The 26653-nt window shown below is 43.2% G+C and overlaps 1 protein-coding gene and 1 pseudogene across 2 annotated transcripts in view; both read left to right on the forward strand.

The window, feature by feature from the left end:
* LOC128596715 (cytochrome P450 2B6) overlaps window positions 1–26653 on the forward strand; it is a 54391-nt gene that overhangs the window by 7954 nt on the left and 19784 nt on the right. Inside the window, exons 7-9 of one of the 2 annotated variants that reach the window (XM_053606368.1) lie at window positions 1148–1335; window positions 4218–4359; window positions 7342–7842. The exons of the other annotated variant lie outside the window; for it this stretch is intronic. Of the exons in view, the coding sequence (XP_053462343.1) occupies window positions 1148–1335; window positions 4218–4359; window positions 7342–7523 (512 nt within the window). The 3' untranslated portion in view covers window positions 7524–7842. Of the gene's footprint in view, window positions 1–1147; window positions 1336–4217; window positions 4360–7341; window positions 7843–26653 lie in introns of those variants that run through there. 2 annotated transcript variants of the gene reach the window in all.
* Window positions 13147–13273, forward strand: LOC128597956 (uncharacterized; annotated as a pseudogene).

Below are 26653 nucleotides of genomic sequence, written 5' to 3' on the forward strand. Positions count from 1 at the left end.
TCCACTCTCCACGTCCATGTGTACACATTTTTTGGCACCCATGTGTGAGTGCGAACATGACATATTTGACTTTCTGTGCCATCCCTTTAAGATGGATCCATTTATCCACCCACTCTTTCATCTGTCCATCCTTTTATTCATTACTTCACTGATTCTTTTATCTATGATGTATCTAAAGACACACCCTTTCCTTCATTTATTGGGGTAAATTGACCTAAGAGTTGATCCTTTGGAACCCTGATAAGTTGAATGGTCTATTTGTCCTTGATTCGCTGGCTCATTCATTTATGCATGAATCTGCCTATCTTTCTACTAACAGGTTTCATTCCTTTATTCTTTCATCAATTAGTCTTTCAATTCATCTTATATCCAGCCATCCCTTCCTTAATTTATCTACTAAATAGTCCACTCATTCTTTCATTCCTTATTTATTGATAACTCCATCTTTATTTACTCATGCTTCACTCATCTAATTTTTTCATTGATTGATTTGTCTAATGAACCATTTATTAATTAGTGATTCATTAATTGATACACCTGTTGATTTATAAGTAGAGAGATACGTCTACTTATTGGTTTGTTCATTTACTCATCAATCTTTCCTTTCTTAAATTGATCTATCCACCAATGCTTGATTTATGTATCTATTTATCTAGTTGGTCATGGATTAGTCTATTGATTCCACTCATATTTTATGAGAAGCTAGCATGGTGCCTCACGTATAATACACATATAATAAATACTAATTTGTTTTCTACTCAGAGAGTTTTTTTTTTTCAGTTTTTGGCTGGGGCTGGGGTTGAACCCGCCACCACCAGCATATGGGGCCAGCACCCTATTCCTTTGAGCCACAGGTGCCACCCTACTCAGAGAGTTTTGACAGGTTTTGAGCTTGGAATTATTGATCAGAAATTCCACTTAAAATTGTGTGTGTGTGTGTGTACCTGTGCATGGGGGCATAGAATCTACAACACTCATTAGATTTGGACGGGTAAGAATTCTTTTTGCTCCCTCGCTCCTCCCCTCACCCCAAGATGACTGCTTTGAGGTATATCAATGATTTAACCCTTTAACATTTTTTCTGGTATCATGAAAGCAGTGAGGTGTTTCTTTGAAATGGAGTTCACTAGTTCCCTTTTTTTTGCAGAGAAAGTCCACAAGGAGATTGCACAGGTGATTGGCACACATCGCCCTCCAGCCCTCGATGACCGAGCCAAAATGCCATACACAGATGCTGTCATCCATGAGATTCAGAGATTTGCAGATCTCATCCCCATTGGTGTGCCCCACATAGTCACCAAAGACACCCACTTCCGAGGGTTCTTCATCCCCAAGGTGAGACCAGCTGGGCCTCCACATCTCCCCTGGGTGGGCATCCTGGGTTCTCTTTACCACAAAATTCAACCTCTTGTTGGTTTCTGAGAGTCTTCCTTGTGTTTTGTGTGTGGCCAGGCATGGGAATATCTTTTTTTTTTTTTTTGGGACAGAGCCTCAAGTTGTCACCCTGGGTAGAGTGCTATGGCATCACAGCCCACAGCAACCTCCAGCTCCTGAGCTCAAGCAATTCTCTTGCCTCCACCTCCCAGCTAGCTGGGCCTAAAGACACCCACCACAATGCTGGGCTATTTTTTGGTTGTAGTTGTCATTGTTGTTTGGCAGGCCCGGGATTGATTTGAACCTACCAGCTCTGGTGTATGTGGCCTTAGCCACTTGAGCCACAGCCTCCGAGCCGGAATATCTTTTTTTTTTTTTTTTTTAATTCAACATTGATTTTAGAAATTAAATACAGCACCTGTAGCTCAGTGGCTAGGGCATCAGCCACATACACCAGAGGTGGCGGGTTCAAATCCAGCCCGGGTATACCAAACAACAATGGCAACTACAACCAAAAAAATAGCTGGGTGTTGTGGCAGGCACCTGTAGTCCCAGCTACTCGGGAGGCTGACGCAAGAGAATTGCTTAAGCCCAGGAGTTGGAGGTTGCTGAGAGCTGTGACGCCATGGCACTCTACCAAGTGTGACATAGTAAGACTCTGTCTCAAAGAAAATAAAAGAAATTAAATGCATTATTGCAGAGAAGAGATATAACCAAACTGCTTGGTCAGCGACTGACAAATCACAGTTCCATGTCAGAAACATGGTAAGTTTTCGTACAAATGTTTTGGTATGTTTATGGTAAGTCAATAAGGAATAAAGTTTTGATACTTAAAACTCCTAGAATCTCAAACTTTTACCTTTAATTCTCTGAAAATTATTTTGTAGAACTTGTAATAATAATAATAATAAATATACATATATTCATCTGTGGATTTATTTATTTATTTTTTGAGAAAGAGTCTTACTCTGTTGCCCTGGGAGAGTGCTGCGGCATCAAAATTCACAGCAACCTCAAACTCTTGGGCTTGAGCAACTCTCTTGCCTCAGCCTCCAAAGTAGCTGGGACTACAGGTGTCCACCACAACGCCCAGCTGGGTTTTCTTTCTTTCTTTTTTTTTTGTAGAGAGAGATTCTCACTTTGTCACCCTCAGTAGAGTGCAATGGCGTCATAGCTCACAGCAACCTCCAACTCCTGGGCTTAGGTGATTCTCTTGCCTCAGCCTAACAAGTAGCTGGGACTACAGGTGTCTGCCACACGCCTGGCTATTTTTTTGCTGCCATTCTGTCGGGACCGGGTTTGAACCTGCCAGCCTCGGTATATGGGGCCTGCGCCCTACCCACTGAGCCACAGGCGCTGCCCTGGATTTTCTATTTTTAGGATAGTCGGGTCTCATTCTTTTCTTTTTTTTTTTTTCAGGGTCTCATTTTTGCTCAAGCTTGTCTCAAACTCCTGAACTCAGGCAACCCACACACCTTGGGCTCCCAGAGTGCTAGAATTACCGGGGTGAGCCACCACCCCAACCTATATGTAAAATCTTTTAAACAAACATTGATCCTGAATCTCGTATTGAACAAAAATAAAAAACAAATAACTCTGGCAGTACGCACATTAAATACTGTGAAAGAAAATATCCTCGGGCGGCGCCTGTGGCTCAGTGAGTAGGGTGCTGGTCCCATATGCTGGAGGTGGCGGGTTCAAACCCAGCCCCAGCCAAAAAAAACCACCAAAAATAAATAAATAAATAAATAAAAGTATACGTTTATTTAAAAAAAAAAAAAAAAGAAAATATCCTCACAATGCTTGGTGCCCATGGCTCAGTGGTTAAGGCACAGGCCACATACACCAGGGCTGACCAGTTTGAACCCGGCCCAGGCTGCTAAAAACAATGAAAACTAATACAAAAAAATATCTGGGCACTGTGGTGGGCACCTGTAGTCCCAGCTACATGGGAGGCTGAGGGAAGAGAATTCCTTGAGCCCAAGAGTTCGAGGTTACTGTGAGCTATGACGCCACAGCATTCTACCGAGGACAAAAAAGTGAGACTCTGTCTCAACAAAACACAAAAAAACCCCAGCTCCTTATGTAATCCACAAAAAAATATATTTTTCCTTTTTACTTTACTTTTTTTTTCTTTTTTTAGAGACAGAGTCTTACTGTACCGCCCTCGGTAGAGTGCTGTGGCGTCACAGCTCTCAGCAACCTCTAACTCCTGGGCTTAGGCGATTCTCTTGCCTTGGCCTCCTGAATAGCTGAGACTACAGGCACCCCGCCACAACACCCAGCTATTCTTTTATTGCAGTTTGGCTGGGGCTGGGTTCGAACCCAGCACCATTAGTATATAGGGCCGGCACCCTGCCTACTGAGCCACAGGCGCAACCCATACTTTTTTTTTTTTGAGACAGAGTCTCACTCTGTTGCCCTGAGTAGAGTGACACGGTGTCATAGCTCATAGCAACCTCAAACTCTTAGGCTTAAGAGATCCTCTTGCCTTAGTCTTTTTTCTATTTTTACTAGAGACAAGGTGTTGATCTTGCTCAGGTTGGTTTCAAACTCCTGAGCTCAAGCAATCTACCTACCAAGGTCTCCCAGAGTGCTAGAATTATAGGTGTGAGCCACCCCACCCCTCCTATTTTTTTATTTAATTTATTTTTTTATTAAATCATAGCTGTGTACATTAATGTGATCATGGGGCACCATACACTAGTTTCATAGACCGTTTGCCATATTTTCATCACACTGCTTAACATAGCCTTCTTGGCATTTTCTTAGTTTAAAACATAACTTTAAAAAAAGGCAATTCAGGAATGGGAATGTCTTTTGATCTTGTAACCCTCCCTCAGAACACAGAAGTGTTTCCCATCCTGAGCTCTGCTCTCCATGACCCACGTCACTTTGAAAAACCAGATGCCTTCAACCCTGACCACTTTCTGGATGCCAATGGGGCGCTGAAGAAGAATGAAGCTTTTATCCCCTTTTCCTTAGGTAAGTTGAACCCGAGATCCCTTTCCCAGACACCAGAATGTAGATTCCATCCCCTCCTTGAAACAATAAGTCCTTGTTTATTGAGCACTTAGTATATTGTTGTTTTTTTTTGAAACAAGTCTCACTCTGGTACCCCAGGTAGAGTCTGTGGCATCATAGCTCACAGTAACCTCAAACTCGTGGGCTCAAGTGATCCTCCTGCCTCTGCCTTCTGAGTAGCTGGGACTATAGGTGCCCACCACTAGGTCTGGCTGGTTTTTGTTTTCTATTTTTAGTAGAGTTGAGAGGTGTTGCCCTTGCTCAGGTCTTGTTTTCTCGAGCTCAATCAACCCACCCACCTCGGCCTCACAGACCGCCAGGATTACAGGCATGAGCCATCGCCCATAGCTGAGGAGCTGGATTCTAAGCTGAGATGTTCATAGCTAGAAAGAATGTTTGGGCACTGCAAACAGCAAGCCTGAACGCAGAAATGTAATGGCACATTTGAGAAACTAGAAGAGCTTGGATCGTCAATCACTCAAGGGAAGAAGTCAAAGAGCTCAGCCGGGCAGGGCTTTGAAGTCTGGGAAGGAGTCTGGATTTACACTGTAGCTCTCGGGAGGCGGGTAAGGTAGTGACATGCTCTGACTTGTCCCAGTTCCCATTCTTCACTCTGGCTTTTTTAAGAGAACAACTTTAGGCAAATTAAATTTACCAGAATTTATTTGAGCAGAGAAATATTTCATAAATTGGGCAGCATTCTGAAGCAGGAAAAGTTCAGAGAGATATACCCAGCCATGTAGACAAGCAGTATTTATTCACAGAAAAAGAAAGTGACTTACAGGCACAGCCTAACTGATGACAGCTCAGAGTTTGCCTTATTTGGACCCGTCTGAGCAGTTTTCAGCCTGTGATTGGCTGAAGCTTGGCTGTTATGATTGGCCAAGACTCAGTTACTTGTTTTAAGAATATACTTTCACATTAGATTGTAGTTTGTTTACATATTAAGGTAGGTTACAGTTTGTTGTGTATAGTGGCAGTTTTAGGCCAAAATTAATTTAATTTAGCAAGCCCCACCCTGCAAAATCCCAATATCCAGGTTTCTCATCTTTTGGGAGCAAGACAGTCCCAGGAACAAGTCCCTAGTCTTCAGTCTTATCAGCAACTTCAGCGACCCGGGGCTCTGGCCCAGCCTCTGTTTCTGCGTCGTGCAGGGCGCTTCTTTCTCAATGAACTTCAGCAAGGGTTGGGAACACACGGGGTGGTGGGATAAGGGTCAACGATTTCATTTGCTAGACCCATCCTAAATGTTAAGAAAGGCAGAGAAGTGGAGAAATAAGGACAGAGACAGACAGGCATGCTGCAGAGAGACGATGACGGTGAGAACCAGAGAGAGGGCGGAGAGATACACAGAGAAGGGAGGCCGAGCACACACCTCCGAGAATCCATGCCCCTCCATGTGCATCAGTTCCATTCACAGTCTTTGTAGAATTCATATATTTTGCAGGAAGGTTTGAAGCCTGTTGATCTCAGGCTGAGGCTAGAAGACCGCCCAGAGATAGACACACACACACACACACACACACACACACACACACACACACACACACACACACACACAATATCAGAAACACACCCCTACCCGAACTCCTGGAAACAAACACAAGATAGGAACTACCCATCTAGGATTCTTCTTTCTTTTTGAGACAGACTCTTACTCTGTCACCTTTGCTAGAGTGCTGTGGTGTCATAGCTCACAGCAACCTCACACTCCTGGGCTTAAGTGATGCCCTTGCCTCAGCCCCATGCCCAAAGTTTTCCATTTTTAGTACAGACAGGGTTTCACTCTTGCTCAAGATGGTCTCAAACTCCTGAGCTTAAGCAATCCACCCGTGTTAGCCTCCCAGAGTGCTAGGATTACAGATGTGAGCCACTGTGCCTGGCCCACGTCTAGAATTCTTTGTTCTTTTTTTTGAGACAGAGTCTCACTCTGTCACCCTGTGTAGAGTGCTGTGATGTCATAGTTCACAGTAACTTCACTGAACCATTATTATTTTTTTTTTTTTAGAGACAGAGTCTCATTTTGCCGCTCTTGGGAGAGTGCTGTTGCATCACAACTCACAGCCACCTCCAGCTCTTGGTCTTAGGCAATTCTCTTACCTCAGCCTCCCGAGTAGCTGGGATTACAGGCACCTGCCACAAGACCTGGCTATTTTTTGTTGTTGCGGTTTGGCTGGGGCTGGGTTTAAACTCACTACCCTCGGTATATAGGGTTGGAACCCTACTCACTGAGCCACAGGTGCTGCTCACTCACAGCAACTTCAAACTCTTGGGCTCAAGATTTCCTCTTGCTCAGCCTCCTGAGTATCTGGGACTATAGGTGCCACCTATAATGCATGGCTAGTTTTTTCTATTTTTTGTACAGACGGGGTCTTGCTCTTGCTCAGGCTGGTCTTGAACTCCTGAGCTCAAGAATTCCACCTGCCTAAGCCCCCCCTCCCCCCGCATGCTAGGATTGCAGGCATAAGCCACCATGCCCAGCCAACATCTAGGATTCTTAATTCAAGTTGGGTACTAGTCTAAGAAGTTTTACAGATACGTTCTTTAATCTCACGAGAGCCCTCTTAGATAGACACCATGCTCCCCATATGAGAAATGAAGAGCACTACACATATTGTCAGAAAAATGCTCACATCTCCATATGCAGAGGTACATCTATGCACACAGAGTCAGCCAGATGGCGTCCTTAAACCGGCGGGGTTGCCACACCTTTTGAAAATCTAACAGATGCTACAAACTCTTTCCTAGAGAAATGAGCACAGCATATCTACCCAAAGATTTGTACCCAGTTTCAGAGGGTTTGGGAATTACCCAAAAGTTCATCCTGAATTCCATGTTAAAGACCAATCTCTCATGCACATTTGTTTCCATAAACACAGTGTTTGGGGAGGGCAAAGAATATGCACCTGTGTCCACAGTGATGATTTTCCTTTTGTGCCACAGGGAAGCGCATTTGTCTTGGCGAAGGCATTGCCAGGACCGAATTGTTCCTCTTCTTCACCACCATTCTCCAAAACTTCTCCTTGGCCAGCTCCATGGCTCCTGAGGACATCGACCTTACGCCCCAGGAGTGTGGTGTGGGCAAAGTAGCCCCAGTGTATCAGATCCGCTTCCTTCCCCGCTAAAGGGGCTGAGAAAGGGGCCAAAAGACTCCAGGATCACTAAGTGTCCCCACCTCTGAAGACCTGGCCCCCAACCTCCACCACAACTGGCTGACTGTGACATACCTGTTGAAAGGCAATGTCCTTCCTCCTCCAGGGCACTGTCGTTTGAGGTCACATCACCAGTGAGTGCAGAAGCAAGATTCACACCCTGGCTCCAGAACCAAAAATCTTCTTCACAGCTCCTTCTGTTTTCATGTACATATTTTTAAATTAAGATAAAATTCACATAGTATAAAATTAATGATTTAAAGCATGTGATTTAGTGGCAAATGATTCATTCACAATGTTGTCTAACCATCACCACCTAGTTGCACACATTTTTATCCCCCCCCCCAATATTCTGGAACTATTATGCAGTTATTCCCCATTCCCCATTCTTCCCAGCCACTGGCAAACATCAGTCTGCCTTCTGTCTCCATGGATGTACCTATTCTGGCTATTTGGTATAAATAGTATCATATCATATGTGATTTTTTGTGTCTGGTCTTTCACTCAAGAACAATATTTTTGAGTTCAGCCACGTTTTAGGTAGCAGTCTTACACTACCAAAGTCCTCCGTCATCCTCACACTCTGCTGTCCCTTCTTACTTCTCCCCTCTATAAAAGGGTCCCACTATTGCCTTGAGTTTTCCTTCAGATCCCCTGAGAATCAAATGACCATAAAAAACTTGGTCTTCCCAGGTCCGGAGGTGATCTGTGTCATTTTGCGTGTGACTTATTTATGGTAAGGTCCCTATGTTTCAGGAAGATGAGGCCCAATGGAGAGAAAGAGCACCCAAACACCATGTTTATAAGAGGAAGGGCTTTATTTCAGCTGGTGGAGTGAATGGCACAGAAGAATACAAAATGACCATGCTCCCTGACTGGCTTGGTCTTTCCCATTTTATCTCCAGTCACAAAGTTCCAACCCACGGGTACCTTTCTCAGGGGTCAGTTTGATTCAAGCTGGAGAAGCTGTTCCAGCCCCCACAGGACTACAAGATTTCACAGAAGTGGAAAATTGCAGGTCCTGGGAAGTTAAGTCTACAAATTGCTAAGAATTGCATCACCATGGGGAGGATCCTGTAGGTGTATCCTTGGGGTCTGTTCTCCAAGACCTCACCCTTGCTGGGTATCATTTCTCATTTCCCCCTTTTGAGACTCTATATATATTTTATTTTTCTTTCTTTCTTTTTTTTCTTCAGCAATATTATTTTATTTATTTATTTATTTTATTGTTGGGGATTCATTGAGGGTACAAAGAACCAGCTTACATTGATTCCATTTGTTAGGTACATTCCCTCTTATAATTGCGTATAAATTGCCCCCAAAGGTGTGTCACAGACCTTGAGCCCCCCACACCCCTCCCTCCTTCCCTCTCTCTTCTCTCCCCTTTCCCCACCCACTCCACCATGTACTAGATCATTGATTGTCCTCATATCAGAATTGAGTACATAGGTCTCTTGCTTATCCCTTCTTGTGATGCTTGACTATGAATAATGTGTTACACTTCCATCCAGGTTAATACAAAAGATGTAAATTCTCCATCTTTTTTAATGGCTGAGTAGTATTCCATGGGATACATATACCACAGCTTGTTCATCCATTCCTGGGTTGGTGGGCATTTAGGCTGTTGGCACATTTTGGTAATTGTAAATTGAGCTGTGATAAACAGTCCAGTGCAAGTGTCCTTATGGTAAAAGTATTTTTTTTCTTCTGGGTAGATGCCCAGTAATGCAATTGCAGGATCAAATGCAATCCCAAATCTGGTTTGAGTTATTTGAGGATTCTCCATACTTTCTTCCAAAAAGGTTGTATTAGTTTGCAGTCCCACCAGCAATGTATGGGTGTTCCCTTCTGTCCACATCCACGCCAGCTTCTGCAGTTTTGAGATTTTGTGATGTGGGCCATTCTCACTGGGGTTAGATGATATCTCAGAGTGGTTTTGATTTGCATTTCTCTAATAATTAGGGACAATGAGCATTTTTTCATATGTTTTTAGCCATTCATCTGTTTTCTTTAGAGAAGGTTCTATTCATCATCCTTGCCCAGTGATCTAAGGGATTGTTGGCTCTTTTTATGTTGATTAATTCAAGTTCTCATTATTAAGCTTTTGTCCAATTTAAAATATGCAAATATCATTCATAAAGCAGACCCTAACAGATATGAACAACTTGGTATCTTCCTGCACTATAATTGTTGGAGATTTTAACACCCCTTTGACAGTTTTGGATAGATCCTCCAAGAAGAAAATAAACAAAGAAATATTAGACTTAAACCTGACCCTAGAACAAATGGACTTTACAGACCTCTACAGAATATTTCACCCTAATAAAACTGAATATACATTCTTCTCATCAGCCCCTTCTCATCATCCTCCAAAATAGATCATATCCTAGGACACAAGTCTAACCTCAGAAAATTTAAAAGTATAGAAATTATTCCTTGTATCTTCTTGGACCACCATGGAATAAAAATTGAACTCAATAGCAATGGGAATCTCCATACTCAAACAAAGTCATGGAAGCTAAATAATCTTAGGATGACTGATAGCTGGGTCAAAGATGAGATTAAAAAGGAAATCACCAAATTTTTGGAACTAAATGATAATGAAGACACAAGTTATCAAAACCTGTGAGATATAGCAAAGGCAGTCCTAAGAGGGAAATTTATAGCATTGGAAGCCTTCATCAAGAAAACAGAAAGAGAGGAAGCCAACAACTTAATGGAACATCTCAAGCAATGGGAAAAAGAAGAACATTTCAAGCTCAAACTCAGCAGAAGAAAAGAAATAACCCAAATTAGGGCAGAATTAAATGAATTTGAATTAAATGAAATTGACAACAAAAGGATCATTCAGAAGATCACAAAACAAGAAGATGCTTTTTTGAAAAAATTAACAAAATTGATAAACCTTTGGCTAATCTAACCAGAAATAGAAAAGCAAAATCTCTAATATTGTCTATCAGAAATGATAAAGGAGAAATAACAACAGACACTTCCAAAATTCAAAAAATCCCCAATGATTACGACAAAAATCTCTGTTCCCAGAAATATGAAAATCTGAAGGAAATGGACCAATACCTGGAAGCACGGAACCTTCTTAGACTCAACCAGGAAGAATTAGAAATCTTGAATAGGCTTGGGCGGCACCTGTGGCTCAGTGAGTAGGGCACCGGCCCCATATGCTGAGGGTGGTGGGTTCAAACCCAGCCCTGGCCAAACTGCAACAACAACAACAACAACAAAAAGAAATCTTGAATAGATCTATATCAACTACTGAAATAGCATCATCAAAACAAAATATGCCTAAAAGGAAAAGTCCAGGACCAGATGGCTTCATATCTGAATTCTACAAAACCTTTCAAGAGGAACTAGTACCTATGTTATACAACATTTTCCAAAGCATAGAAAAAGAAGGAATACTTCCCAACACATTCTATGAAGCAAATATCACTGTGATACCCAAACCAGGAAAGGATCAAACAAAGAAGGAAAATTAAAGACCAATATTGTTCATGAATATCAATGCAAAAATATTCAATAAAATCTTAGCAAACAGGATTCAACAACACATCAAAAAAATTATATACCATGATCAAGTTGGTTTTATTCTAGGCTTACAGGTTTAGTTCAACATACGCAAATCTATAAATGTAATATATCACATCAGTAAAATAAAAAACAAAGACCATATGATTCTCTCAATCGATGCAGAAAAAGCCATTGATAATAGCCAGCATCCTTTCATGATCAGAATTCTTAAGAAAATTGGCATAGACGAGACATTTCTTAAACCAATACAGCCATTTACAGCAAACCCACAGCCAATATCATATTGAATGGTGTAAAATTGAAAACATTTCCACTCAGATCAGGAATGAGGCAAGAATGCCCACTGTCTCCACTGCTATTTAACATAGTTATGGAAGTCTTAACTATTGCAATCAGGCAAGAGAAGGCGATCAAGGGTATCCAGATAGGGTCAGAGGAGATCAAACTCTCACTCTTCACTGATGACATGATCCTATCCCTGGAAAATCCCAGGGACTCAACTTCAAAACTCTTAGAAGTAATCAAGGAATACAGCAGCTTCTCAGGATACAAAATCAATACTTAAAAGCCAGTAGCTTTTATATACACCAACAATAGCCAAGCTGAAAAAACAACCAAGAACTCTATTCCTTTTACAATAGTGCCAAAGAAGATGAAATATCTGGGAATTTACCTAACAAAGAACGTGAAAGATCTCTATAAAGAGAACTATGAAACTCTGAGAAAAGAAATAGCTGAAGATGTTAACAAGTGGAAAAACATAGCTGGGTAGAATGCTCATAGCTAGGGGGAATCAACATTGTTAAAATGTCCATACTACTCAAAGCGACCTACAGATTTAATGCAATCCCTATTAAAGCACCATTGTCATACTTTAAAGAACTTTAAAAAATAGTACTTCGTTTTATATGGAATCAGAAAAAAGTCTCAAATAGCAAATACATTACTCAGAAATAAGAACAAATGAGGAGGTATCACATTATCAGACTTCAGGCTATACTATAAATCTATAGTGATTATGACAGCATCAAAACAAAAACAGAGTGGTAGATTTATGGAACAGAATAGAGAATCAAGAGATGAACCCAGCTGCTTATCGTCATATGATCTTCGACAAGCCTATCAAAAATATGCAGTGGGGGAAAGACTCCCTATTTAACAAATGGTGTTGGGTGAACTGGCTGGTGACCTGCAGAAGACTGAAACTGGACCCCCATCTTTTAGCATTAACAAAAATTGATTCTCACTGGATAAAAGATTTAAACTTAAGACATAAAACTATAAAAATACCAGAAGAAAGTGCAGGGGAAACACTTGAAGAAATTTTCCTGGGAGAATATTTTATGAGGACCCCCTGGGCAATTGAAGCAACACCAAAAATCCATTTCTGGGATCTGATCAAACTAAAAAGCTTTTGTACAGCCAAGAGCACAGTAAGTAAAGCAAACAGACAACCTTCAGAATGGGCCTAGATTTTTGCAGATTATGCTTCTGACAAAGGTCTGATAACTAGCATCTACAGAGAACTCAAACTAATCAATCAGAAAAGAATGAATAACCCCATTTCTATGTGGGCAAGAGACTTGAACAGAAACTTCTCTGATGAAGACAGGCGCATGGCCTACAAACACATGAACAAATGCTGATCCTTAATCATCAGAGAAATACAAATCAAAACCACTTGGAGATATCATCTAACTCCAGTAAGATTAGCCCACATCACAAAATCCCAAAAGTACAGACATTGGCGTGGATCTGGAGAGAAGGGAACACGTCTACACTGCTGATGGGAATGCAACCTAATACGACCTTTTGGGAAAGAAGTTTGGAGAACACTCAAGGAACTAAAAGTAGACCTACCGTTCAATCCTGCAATTCCTGTACTAGGTATATACCCAGATGATCAAAAATCATTTCACAACAAAGACATTTGCACCAGAATGTTTATTGCAGCCCAATTCATAATAGCCAAGATATGAAAACAGCCCATGTGCCCATCAACCCATGAATGGATTAACAAATTGTGGTATATGTATACCATGGAATACTATGCAGCCATAAAAAAGATGGAGACTTCAGCTGCTGTGGTCAAAGAGGAGCCTAGAGTGACAGTTTTCCTCGACGGTCGCGGTTCTGTTTGCTGTAACTGATCAGCAACATTTTGGGAAAACACAGTAAAAAAAAAAAAAAAAAAAAGATGGAGACTTCATATCTTTTATGTTTACCTGGATGGAGCTGGAACATATTCTTCTTAGTAAAGTATCTCAAGAATAAAAAAGAAAGTATCCAATGTACTCAATTCTACTATGAAATCAATATATAACCACCTACACACTCATATGAATGGGAAAACATAACTATAGTCCAGAAAGTAGAAGGGAAGAGGAGAGAGGGAGGGGGCCGTGGGAGGAGGGAGGCTATTTGGGGAGACCTCACCTAATGTGCATGATGCAATGGTACATTTAAAAACTATTAAGAAATGAGTATAATTGTGATGGATGTGTTACTTAGTTCAATGTAAACATTTCACATTGTATATTGAAGCAGTACCCTGAATCCCATAAATGCATTAATGTACAAAGTTATGATCTAATAAAAACTTAATTAAAAATAAATAAATAAAATTAAAATTAAAAACAAACAAACAAAAAAACCCAACAAAATATGCAAATATCCTTTCCCATTGTGTAGGTTGACTATTTGCTTTGGTTACTGTCTCCTTAGCTGTACAGAAGCTTTTCAGTTTAATTAAGTCTCATTTGTTTATTTTTGTTGTTGCAATTGGCACAGAAGTCTTCTTCATAAAGTCTTTCCTCAGGCCAATATCTTCAAGTCTTTTTCCCCTGCTTTCTTTGAGGGTTTTTTTTTTTTTTTTTTCTTTTCAGTTTTTGGCTGGGGCTGGGTTTGAACCTGCCACCTCTGGCATATGGGGCCGGCGCCCTATTCCTTTGAGCCACAGGTGCCGCCCTTCTTTGAGGATTTTTATCATGTCATGCCTTACATTTAGGTCTTTTATTCATTTTGAATCAATTTTAGTGAGTGGAGAAAGGTGTGGGTCCAATTTCAGTCTTTTGCATGTGGATATCCAATTCTACCAGCACCATTTTTTGAATAGAGATTTTTTTCCCCCGGTGTTATGTTCTTGTTTGGTTTATCAAAGATTAGGTGGCTGTAAGATGTTAGTTTCATCTCCTGGTTTACTCTTTGGATCCAGATGTCTATGTCTCTATTTGTGCCAAGACCATGCTGTTTAATCACAGTAGTCTGTAGTACAGCCTGAAATCTGGTAGGCTGATGCCCCTGACTTTGTTTTTTTTTTTTTTTTTGTAGAGACAGAGTCTCACTGTACCGCCCTCGGGTAGAGTGCCGTGGCGTCACACGGCTCACAGCAACCTCTAACTCCTGGGCTTCCGCGATTCTCTTGCCTCAGCCTCCCTAGTAGCTGGGACTACAGGCGCCCGCCACAACGCCCGGCTATTTTTTTTTGTTGTTGCAGTTTGACCGGGGCTGGGTTTGAACCCGCCACCCTCGGCATGTGGGGCCGGCGCCCTACTCGCTGAGCCACAGGCGCCGCCCGCCCTGACTTTGTTTTTATTACCAAGAATTGACTTAGCTATACAAGTTTTTTCTGGTTCCATACAAAATGAAGAGTTATTTTTTTCCAAGTCTTGACAGTATGATGTTGGTATTTTAATGGGGATTGCATTGAATATTACTTTAGGAAGTATAGACATTTTATTTTATTATTATTTTTTTGAGACAGAGTCTCAATATGCTGCCCTCGGTAGAGTGCCATGGCATCACAATTCACAGCAACCTCAAACTCTTGGGCTTCACAGATTCTCTTGCCTCAGCCTCCCAAGTAGCTGGGACTACAGGCACCCACCACAATGCCCGGCTATTTTTTTGTAGTAATTGTAATTGTAATTGTTGTTTGGCAGGCCAAGGATAGGTTCAAACTCGCCACCTTTGGTATATGTGGCTGGCATCCTAGCCGCTGAGCTACAGGCACAGAGCTGAAGTATAGACATTTTATTAATGTTGATTCTTCCAGCCATCAACATGGTATGTTCTTCCATTTGTTAGTATCTTCTGTTATTTCTTTTCTTAGGGTTTTGTAATTTTCTTTTTTGTTGTTGTTGTTGCAGTTTTTGGTCAGAGCTGGGCTTGAACCCACCACCCTTGGCATATGGGGCCAGCGCCCTACTCCTTGAGCCACAGACACCACCCTGTAATTTTCTTTTCTCCCTCTTTCTTTTTCTTTCTTTCTTTCTTTCTTTCTTTCTTTCTTTCTTTCTTTCTTTCTTTCTTTCTTTCTTTCTTTCTTTCTTTCTTTCTTTCTTTCTTTCTTTCTTTCTTTCTTTTTCTTTCTTTCTCTTTCTTTCTCTTTCTTTCTTTCTTCTTTTGGTAGAGACAGAGTCTCACTTCATTGCCCTCAGTAGAGTGCTGTGCTTTCACAGCTCACAGCAACCTCCAACTCCTGGGCTTAGGTGATTCTCTTGCCTCAGCCTCCCTATTAGCTTGGACTACAGGTGCCTGCCACAACGCCCGGCTATTTTTTTTTTTTTTTTAACTTTTTGGTTTCAGTTTTATTTATTTATTTATTTATTTTTTATTAAATCATAGCTGTGTATTTTTTTTATTGCAGTTTGGCCCGGGCCAGCTTTGAACCTGTCACCCTTGGTATGGGGCCAGCACTCTACTCACTGAGCCATAGGTGCTGCCCCCCATAATTTTCTTTATAGAGGTCCTTCACCTCTTTTGTTAGGTATATTCATAGGTGTTTCATTTTCTTTGAGGCTACTGTGAAGGGGATTCTGTCCTTAATTAGTTTGTCATCTTGGCTGTTACTGGCATATACCAAGGCTACTGACTTGTGGACATTGATTTCATATCCTGAAACATTACTATATTTTTTGATCACTTCCAGGAGTCTTGGGGTTGAGCCTTTGGTGTTCTCTAATTATAAGATCATATCCTCAGCAAAGAGGGAGAATTTGACCTCCTTTGCTCCCATTTGGATGCCCTTTATTTCCTTCTCTTGCTTGATTCTATTGGCTAGAACTTCCAGCACTATGTTGAATAGTAGTGACAACAGACAACAAACTTGCCTGGTTCCAGTTCTAAGTGGAAAAGCTTTCAGTTTAACTCCATCCCGTAAAATATTAGCTGTAGATTTGTTGTAGATGGCTTTGATCAGTTTAAGGAATGTGCCACCAATGCCTATATTTGTCAGTGTTCTAATTAGAAAAGGATAGTGGATTTTATTGAATGCTTTTTCTGCATCTATTGAGAGGATCACATTTTCTTTGTTTTTGCTTCTGTTGATATGGTGAATTATGTTTATGACTTGCATATGTTAAAGCAAAAAAAAATTATAATGTGATATTACTGTACACCTACCAAACTGGCAAAAATTAAAAGGACAGACCTTACAAGATAATGGCAAAAATATTGTGCAACTGTTGCTCTCCGATATTGCTGGTGGGAATGTAAAATTTTACAACTTCAGGCTTGGCACCCGTAGCACAGTGGTTATGGTGCCAGCCACAGGCACTGAGGCTGGTGGTTATGTTGTGCCCAGATCTCGAAATCCCCCACAAAGACCACCAGGGAGCTGAGTCCGATGCAAAAGAAAAAGAACCTTTTATTGAAAGTTTGAACTTGGGCTCCTGGGGACTCCGCTGCAACGGATCCGAGCCAGGAGCCCCGAGCTCTGGAGCAGGGGTTTCTTATGGTCCTGCACAGGGGTTTCTTATGGGCATGCACAGGGAACAAAGGGGGTGCTTCTGGATTGGTTAGGTGGGGAATTCCTGATTGGTGGGTGGTTGACTCATCATTTCGGGAAATTTCCTGGGCTTGCCTGGGCTTGTCTGGAAAGGGAAACTTACTGAGTGAAATGGCGTGGGAAGTGAAACTTAACTCCTAAGATGGCGCTGGTCTGGTTCTTTCATTCCCCCCTCTATTTGTAAATTTAAGGACCCAATCATGGGTCCGGTACCACGTGTGTTATCTCTAGCTTTCTGTCTGAAAGGGGCTGATACTGGCCTCTTAAGACCAGCAGTTGTATGGCTCTTACACATTCCTGTACAAAAGTGATGTGCCCATTGATAATGCAAGGGCCCACAGTCAGGAGTAGGAGTAATAACATCAGGGGACCAGCCAGGGCTGATATCAGAGTTGTTAGCCAAGAGAGATTTACACCAGCTCTGATTATTTTCTCTTTCTAATTTACGCTTCTGCAAGCTCTCCTGCACAAAGGCTATGGAATCTTTCATTATTCACGAGTGATCAGTGTAAAAACAGCATTTTTCACTTAGAGCAGCACACAACCCTCTTTTTTTTTGTTTGTTTGTTTGTAGAGACAGAGTCTCACTTTATGGCCCTCGGTAGAGTGCCGTGGCGTCACACAGCTCACAGCAACCTCCAACTCCTGAGCTTAGGCAATTCTCTTGCCTCAGCCTCCCGAGCAGCTGGGACTACAGGCGCCCGCCACAACGCCCGGCTATTTTTTGGTTGCAGTTTGGCCGGGGCTGGGTTTGAACCAGCCACCCTCGGTATATGGGGCCGGCGCCCTACTCACTGAGCCACAGGCGCCGCCCACGCCCGGCTATTTTTTTGTTGCAGTTTGGCTGGGGCCGGGTTTGAACCCGCCACCCTTGGTATATGGGGCCGGCGCCCTGCTCACTGAGCCACAGGTGCCGCCCCCCTCTTTGTTTTTCTAATGTCCAAAGTTTAATTAAGGCAAGTTCCTCGAGGAGTTTCCTCAGGCTTCAGCTGTGCGTTGACCAGCCAGCTCCCAGTATGTGGCTGGGGCAGGGCATGTTGGACATCTTTAAAGTTACCTTTACTTCTCAAGGGGCAGTGAAGCTTTATTCAGCTAGCTGTGATGACTCCAGGTGAGGATTTTTTTTTCATCTTCACTGGTCAGGATGATGGTGTAAAGTCCTTTCTACTTTGGTTTGAGGGGGACCAGGTTCTGATTCCAGACCTAAACTCAGTCCCTTGATCTGGAATTTCTCGAAAGGCATTGCTCCGATGACTGGATTCCTGGGGGTACCGTTGGTCCTTGGCACACGTTGAACTGGCTGCAGGTGACACACTGTAGACTGACAGTTTTGGCCAGGGCTGCCAGGTGAGAGATGTAGAAGTACAGGCCCAGCAACTTCATCAAATATACCAAGAATCTACTAGATCTTCACCACGGTGGCTACTAGAATCTGGGGGACTGCTACTCGTGCGTCTGGCATTTTTATTCATCTTCCCTCTGCTTCCTGGTTCCTTTCCGCTGCCAACCATTCTTTTTCCTCCTGGGAGTAGATAGGGGTGAGCTCCGGAACCCATGGGATGAGGGGAGCCACTCACAACACCTGGTATGGTTGGGATGCAGTCCTTTTTGCCTCAGTACCAAGCCTAGTGTTCCCCTTAGCGATGGTGGAAACATTTCCTTGATGTCTACAATAGTGCATCACTGCTACCTTCCAGAGTTTCCATACTGCCTCTAGTAACTGAAGTATCTCTTGCTGATACTTAATGTCCTTTTTTTCCAGAATTGAATAGTCCCTTCTCCTTGTACAATGCCCTGCGTACTTGGAGAGTCAGAAAAGCATTGGAATTTTTCCCTTGACTTAGTTCTAAGGCTTCAGTCAAGGCAATTAACTCAGCCTTCTGAGCCAATGTTTCTTGGGGTAGGGGCTTAGCCTCTACAGGCTCTGTTAAGGTAACCACCGCATACCCAGCCTGCCGCTCACTTTGCACCGTCACGAAACTGCTTCTATCTACATACAAGTCCCATTCTGCATCTGTCCAGGGCTGGTCACGCAAGTCAGGTCTGTTAGAGTATGCATTATCTGTAACTTCTGTACAGTCATGCTCAGTCTCTCTTCCACTGACTGGAAGGAGCATGGCTTGGTTCAGAGTGTTGCATTAGAGAGCCAAAAATGTCCCTTAGTGTCCATTAAATTGACCACAGAGTGCAGTACTTTCACTCTGAGATCCTGCCCAGAGTCAGCTTATCAGCTTCTTGCACAGGGAGAGCAGTAGCAGTAGTTAGAGCCTGTAAACAGGGTGGCCATCCTTTTGCCACTCTATCTAACTGCTCAGAGAGGTAGGCTGCCGGCCTTGGCCAGGACTTAATCAGCTGGGTTAACACACTCACAGCCATTTTATCTCTCCCTGAGACATACAGAGTAAAGGGCTTGGTCAAGTTTGGCAGTCTCAGTGCAGGTGCAGCCATCAGCCTCATCTTTAGCTGGGAGAAGGCATGTTCCTGTTCTCCTTCCCACGCCAAGGGCTCTCCCTCCTCTCCTTTAGTTGCCTCATACAAGGGCTTAGCTAAGAAGGCAAAGTTGGGGATCTAAAGATGATAGAAGCCGACCAGGCCTAAGAATTCCCAAACCTGCTTTTGGCTCTTGGAGGTGGGGAGGCGATTAAGGACCTGCCTTCATTCCATGCCTAGATTCTTTTCCCCTTGCTGAATAGTAAATCTTAGATAACGTACTTGCTGCTGGCAGACCTGGGCCTTCCACTTAGACACTTTATAGTCACATACCTCTAGATGTCATAAAAGACAGTCCATGCCTCGGGCACAGCCCTCCTGGGTAGGGTGTCCTGAAAGGAGGTCATCGACATATTGGAACAGCACACATTCTAATTCCTCAGCCAGGAATTTCTGGAGGTCACAAGCCAGCGCTTCTTCAAAAATCGTGGGTGTTTTGAACCCATGTGGCAACCTGGTCCATGTGTACTGTTTCCATGTCTGGTCTCTCCTGCTGGAAAGCAAACAGCTTCTGGCTTCCCAGAGCCAGCCTTATACTGACAAAGGCCTCTTTTAAGTTCAGACAAGTGGGCCGCTTGGCTTCTGGCTGGCAGCAGATTCAGCAGAGTAGAATGCAGTGTTTACAGTTACACCATTTACTGGGTAATTTTGGATAACATTTAATTCTGCACAAGTTTTCCAGTGTAGCTAACAGGCGACCTTTGCTGAGTCTTAAGGCTTCAGAGTAAATATAACTATTATATATAATTTTATATTCTTTGGCCAGTCTCTTAGTCCCATTTAATAGATCAATTTAGTAAAACAGTTACGTCTCATTTTATGAGTACAGACAAGGCTGGGATCTAAATACAGGTGGACTTTTTCTTGACTTTTTCCTCCTTTTAAACTATTTTTCTCTTTCCAATTTCTCTCTTTACTAAAGGCAAATTATAGTAGAACTAACTTATTTGCCAAAATAAACTGTACCTTTAATATATGGGGTCTGATTATTTGCATAAAGTGCAGTGAAGAATAATTAATTATTAGCCATCTAGGCTCTTCTTTCCTTTAAAATTGGCTTTGCTGGAACCTTTTATAAGGAATCTCAGGCTGGACTTTTTGAAAGCCTTTCAGAGCCCAGGTTTCATCTGTGCCATTAGATACCTGTATGCATTGGGTAAATCTCTCTTCTCTTGAGGTCCCCAAGCACATTTCAATTCCCAGACCCATTAGCAAGCGACCTTCATTACTTACCACAGATCAGGAAATGTTACTGATAGGTATCTGGCCAGTTTTCCAAAGGGCTTTTTTTATTGGCCTAAAAAGTCAACCTGAATTCCTTAATGCAGTCTGGACAACTCTGGAAATGCTGTTCCAGCCAAAGCCTTGGTAAAATAACCAGTGCCTTCATCATGTCCTATAAAACAAAACAGATTCTTATCGGACTTATGCAAATAACTGTATTGTCAGAAATTAAGAATACTTACAAATGGCTTTCACATTCCAGAGAAATCAAGGAGAGAGAAAAAAATACATGTTTCAAACTCTGCTCATAAGTACACCCATTGCTCAAAAAGCTACAAATAGCTGAAAAGACAGAAAATTATTTCTTGACTTCTGGAAAACAGAACACAGAAAGAATTAACAATATTTCGAACAAAAAGCCATTACAAACTAGCCCAGTTCCACGTAACTGATTTCTGTTCTTTTTGAAGTTAAGTTAGCAATACTCATAGACATGTTATCTTTCTAATAAAAGTTCTAAAAATCTGCTTTTAGTTCAAGGGTATTCCATTTTTAAAGACATCAGTAATTTGAATTCAAGAGAATTCGTTGACCTCTCTTAATATTTCTTTTTCTTTTTAGGATAAACTTTGGACCAAGCCAGTTACATAATAAATACTTTTTTTTTTAGATAAATTAAAATTATTACCGACAATATATGTTAGGACAGAAAAATGCTTTATAATATTGGAGCATATATAACCATAATCCACCACAAAATTAATTACCATTTTCATATTTGATAATGTTTCCTATATATTTTTAACAAATTAAATAAGTTTAATTTGTTTTCCCATGACTTTCAGTGGTCTTAATATTTCAAGAAGACCAAATTTAAAGTTGTGGGTGTTTTTTGTTGTTGGCCTGGGCCAAGTTTGAACCCACCAGTCTCAGTGCATATGGCCAGGGTTGCAACCACTGCCCTATGGCTGCCAAGCCCCAGATTTAGAGTTTTTATTTTGGAAGGTTTGTCAATTATCAAAGGCCTAAAACATTTGTTTAAAGAAAATTACAAGCCAGAAGATTTTAAAGGAAATACACAGTCAACTGGATCACATGTAAATTCTTTCACGAATTCTCTTTTATGAGCTTCATTTAACCTGCACAGACCATCTACAAACATTGTAAACTTTCTTTAACTTTTGCCCTGCCTTTCACTTTCTTACATAACCATTCTGTTTCAGGACAAAATTTATCACACAAGATTCTTTCTTTACACGATGCCATTCTCCTTTCTGTCTAATTTCTCTTATTCTCAAAAACTTAGTTTCCACAAAACAGGATCCCAGTTTACCATGAAGTTACCCATTCACTCAGCCAAACTGATAACTAGAAGGTTTAAAAAGCAAGAATTTTATCCTTTGACAAAGATTCAGTTTCCCTGACAATTTAAACAACCAAATTATTACATTTTACAAATGAGAGACATTTATGAAATGCAACATTGATACAGGATTTTCCCACTCAGGGCTGGACAGGGAACCCCCATTTTTCAGGCTCAGGTGAGCTTAGACATCAGACTCCCATCTCCAGGCACAAACACGTCGCAGGCCACACTTTCTGAGGAATAAAGCAGTTCTAAATTTTTTTTGGATGACTCTACCTTGAGGGGGAAGCACACACCCTAATTTTCTCCCAGATAAAAACTGCTAAGACTTAATAACTTTGTCTAAGGCTGCTTTCATTCATGTGCTAGAATATTTATTCAGTTTGTGAACATATTTTTCTATTCATACAAATCACTAGTGGCAAAGGGCCAATAATAAAGGTTCTGATCCTCACCCGGGCCTCAGGATTCCATGAGCATGGCTGCGGGGGGTGGGGGTGGGGGCTGTAACACTCGGGATGCGGCCTGTGCCTTGAAGGGCGGGGACTCCGAGTCGCCTTCCCCGATGGGCCTTCTCAGTCATCCTGGAGCCCATCGGTGCACTGCCATGGTAGAAATGCGTGGCTTTTATGCGAGTCTCTGACTCACGCACGTGTTAGACTCCTTGGTCCATGTTCCAAGACCGGTGGGGTGGGTACCCGACATTGCCACCGACCCCGTGGGCTCGCTTGGCTTTTTTCTCGCGTGGCCCCTGGAGAGAAAAAAAACAGTACCCCGGCCTGAAGCTGGACCTGCCTGGGGCACACTGGGGACAGTCCGCCCTGCCCGCCCTCAATACTCCCCACCCCGTCTGCTGGGACAGTGGGCTAACGCTGAGGGGGTGGGGGAGCAGTCACGCTGTGGGAGGGATGGCTGGCCCCCAGGGAGAGCACTGGCGCAAACCCTGGTGGGTGGTGGAGAGCTCGGTGATGGGTCTCGCTTCTTCGCCCCGGGGGTCCATGGCCAGCAAGGGTAGAACAATAGTCAAGTGGGCTGCCGCCTTTCGATGAGCTCACTGCCTGGTCACCGATGGCGGGCTTGCCATGACAGGCTTTCCCTCCGCCACTTCACTGGGAGGTGGGTGTTTGCCCTGCTGGGGATTCAGCAAGGGGTGATAGGAGGAGGGCAATGTAGATCTTGGTCTGCACTATCCTGCAAAATGGGGTAAAGCAACGCAGAAGGTTTGTGGGGTTTCTGGTTAGGAGAGTTAGGAGATTCTTGCACGCTGTGAGAATCAAACTACTTAGGAAGTGCTTTTAGCCAGGGAGGGGGAGATGAGAAGTTCCCTCTGGAAGCCAGGCAACATTGAAGGTTGGCCACTCGGTCCTGCAAAAAATAATCAGTTTAGCTTTTTTTTTTTTTCCACCACAAGTCCCAAATTTTGAGCTCTGAGTTCAGCCACACTAAGATATCAACATAACACAAGACACACAATACACTGAAGACATACAAAATTGACAGTCTGCAGAAACAATAGGACGACCATCTCTGACCGTGCTGTGGGAGTGACCTGCTTCATCCACCCAGAAAAACTACAAGAGGGGTACACCACACACTGAGGGTACCACATCTCAAGGGGGGGTGGAAGGTCCCTTCCAGGAGGGGCCAGGACATCTCCTCGGCAACCCTGGCCGGCAGCCTCCAGCGAGTCTGCTTTGACTTTACACTGACCACTTTTACAGATTCCAGATTTCTAAAAACAACCACAGCAGACAAAACAGACACTTACCACATAGCGGCCCTTCGGGTTGGGGTCCTCAAGGGGTCTTGGGGGACTTCCTGGCCAATGCACCAAATGTTGTGCCCAGATCTCGAAATCCCCCACAAAGACCACCAGGGAGCCAAGTCCGATGCAAAAGCAAAAGGGCCTTTTATTACAAGTTCGAACTTGGGCTCCCAGGGACTCCACTGCAACGGATCCAAGCCAGGAGCCCCAAGCTCTGGAGCAGGAGGGTCTTATGATCCCGCGCAGTGGGTGGGCGTGCACAGCTTGAAACAAAGTGGCGCTTCTGGATTGGTTCGGTGGGGGTCCCTGATTGGTGGGCAGTTGTCTCATGATTCTGGGGAATTGCCTGGGCTTGCCTGGCCTTGTCTGGAAAGTGAAACTTACTGAGTGAAATGGCGAGGAAAGCGAAACTTAACTCCTAAGATGGCGCTGGTCTGGTTCTTTCAGTTTCGATCCCAGCTGGGGTGAACTAAACAACAATGACAACTGCAACAAGAAAATAGCCGGGCATGGTGGCGGGCGCCTGTAGTCCCAGCTGCTTGGGAGGCTGAGGCAAGAGAATCTCATAAGCCCAAGAGTTGGAGGTTGCTGTGAGCTGTGATGCCACATCACTCTACCCAAGGCGACACCTTGAGACTCGGTCTCAAAAAGAATTTTATTATTATTTTTTTCAACTTCAGAGAACAATGTGGCAGTTTTTGGCAGTTTCTGGCAGCTTCTTACAGTTTGTGAACCTATCGTATGACCCACTTATTCCACAACTAGGTATTTACTCAAGAGAAATGAGAATATATGTACATACAAAGATTTGTGTGCAAATGTTCATAAGCAGATGTAAATGTCAAAAAAAAAAAAAAACACCTGGAAATAACCCAAGTATCTATCAACTAATGAATGGGTAAACAAACTGTGGGTTACCCATACAGTGGACGAGTCTCACTGGTGGAAAGGAATAAGCTTCTGGTATCCACAGCAACATGAGCGAAACTTAAACAAGTTGCTCTGTAACGAAGTATGACAAACTTAGTGGCTAAATCAACACAATTTCTTCTCTTATAATTCTAGAAGCCAGAAGTCCTAAAGTAATCTCACTGGGCCAAAGTCAAGGTGTTGGCTGGACTGCCTCCCTTACCCCTTCTTGGAGCTCTGAGAGGAGAGCCAGATGCCCTTTTTCAACTTTTAGAGGATGCCTACATCCCTTGGTTCACAGGCCCTCTTTGCATCACCCCCACCTCCCACTTTCCTTCTTCATATCTCCTAAGGCTCCTTATGACCATCTTGCCACCCTCTCAGAAGGATCCTTATGATTACATCTTCAGCCTGTTTGGATAACCCAGGATAATCACTCTAGCACATGACCCTTAATTTAATCACATCTGCAGGCTTGGGTGACTTGTAGCTCAGTGGCTAGGGTGCCAGCCACATACACAGGAGCTGGCAGGTTTGACTCCAGCCTGGGCCTGCCAAACGGCAATGCCAACTACCACCAAAAAATAGCCGGGCATTGTGGTGGGCGCCTGTAGGCCCAGCTACTTGGGAGGCTGAGGCAAGAGAATCTCTTAAGCCCAAGAGTTTGAGGTTGCTGTGAGCTGTGACACCACAGCACTCTACCCAGGGTGACAGCTTGAGACTCTGTCTCAAAAAATAAAAAAATCACATATGCAAAGTCCCGTTTGTCATATAAGTAACATTAGCAGGTTCCAGGGTTAGGTTGTGAGCATATTTGGGAGGCCACTACTGGTAACCGAGTAAACTGAGAGTAAAGCACTTCATACATTTCAATCAGTTCTTCTCTGGGGGCAGGATGAGGTCCTAAGCTTAGTGCCAGATGACACAGCATGGCAAGAGCCAGGTCCTAGGGTCAAGGGAGTCCATGCTGGTGCTTTTCCAGGGTCAGGAAAGTACAGGTTCCACCCCTTGAAAACATTATGTGTCTGTCTGTCCCTTTCTCCTGGGTCAAAGAAAGTGCCAGGGTCAGGGTTCTGGGTTCAGCAATGTGAGAAGGGTGCTACCTGATGGTGGAAAGTCATGCTCAGGCTGAGATAAGTGAACACAGACACATTGTTCCCATTTTCATCAACTATGGACTGACCCTGCCAGAGGCTGGGCATGTGCAGCTCTCAGTGGCGATGGAGACAGAGGGGAGCCCATCAGTCAGACTGGACTCACTCTCTCTGGTACTCAGAGTCTCAAGGGGAAAACAGAGACACAGGAACGGCAAGACAGTGTCAGAGAAATTTTCTGCGCTCTGAAGCCAGCCAGAGGAAGGAAGCAAACTGCGCAGCCCTAACTAGTCAGAGCGAGCAGAGACCAAGAGGCCCTGAGCGCTCCACCTGCCGGGTCTCTGGCTCTCTCTTTCCACCTGACCTCCTTCCTGTGAGCCTCCCCGCTCGGCATCTCTTGCCCCTCCTTCTGTTTCTCCCATTGCTCCACCTGTTGTTGTCATAGAAGGGCTGGTGAAGAAGGAGGGAACAGACGCTGAACATGTGCAGGCCTCGCAGAGTTGGGCAAGGGCGGGCAGCACCGACACGCAAGCACAAATGACCTGCACATGTGGACACACGCGGTTTATGTGTTAAATTAGGTTACAGTTTGCCACGGTACAAAGGCAGCGTTAGGCCCAATTTGATTTAATTGAACTACTCCCTTTTCAGGCCAGCCACTTTCATTTTTGATTTTTTAAATTTAAATTTAAATTTAAATGAATTATTTTTGCAACAAAGTCTCATTCACCGTCACCCTGGGTAGAGCGCCATGGCATGATAGCCCACAGCAACCTCCAACTCTTGGGTTCAAGAGATCCTCCTGCCTCAGCCTCCTGAGCAGCTGGGACTATGGGTGTCTGTCATATAACTTGGCTACCTTTTCTTTTCTTTTTATTTTTTATTTATTTATTTATTTTTGTAGCGACAGGGTCTTGCTCT

The sequence above is a fragment of the Nycticebus coucang genome, chromosome 10 (genome assembly GCF_027406575.1).
Source record: "Nycticebus coucang isolate mNycCou1 chromosome 10, mNycCou1.pri, whole genome shotgun sequence".
Taxonomy (NCBI): domain Eukaryota; kingdom Metazoa; phylum Chordata; class Mammalia; order Primates; family Lorisidae; genus Nycticebus; species Nycticebus coucang.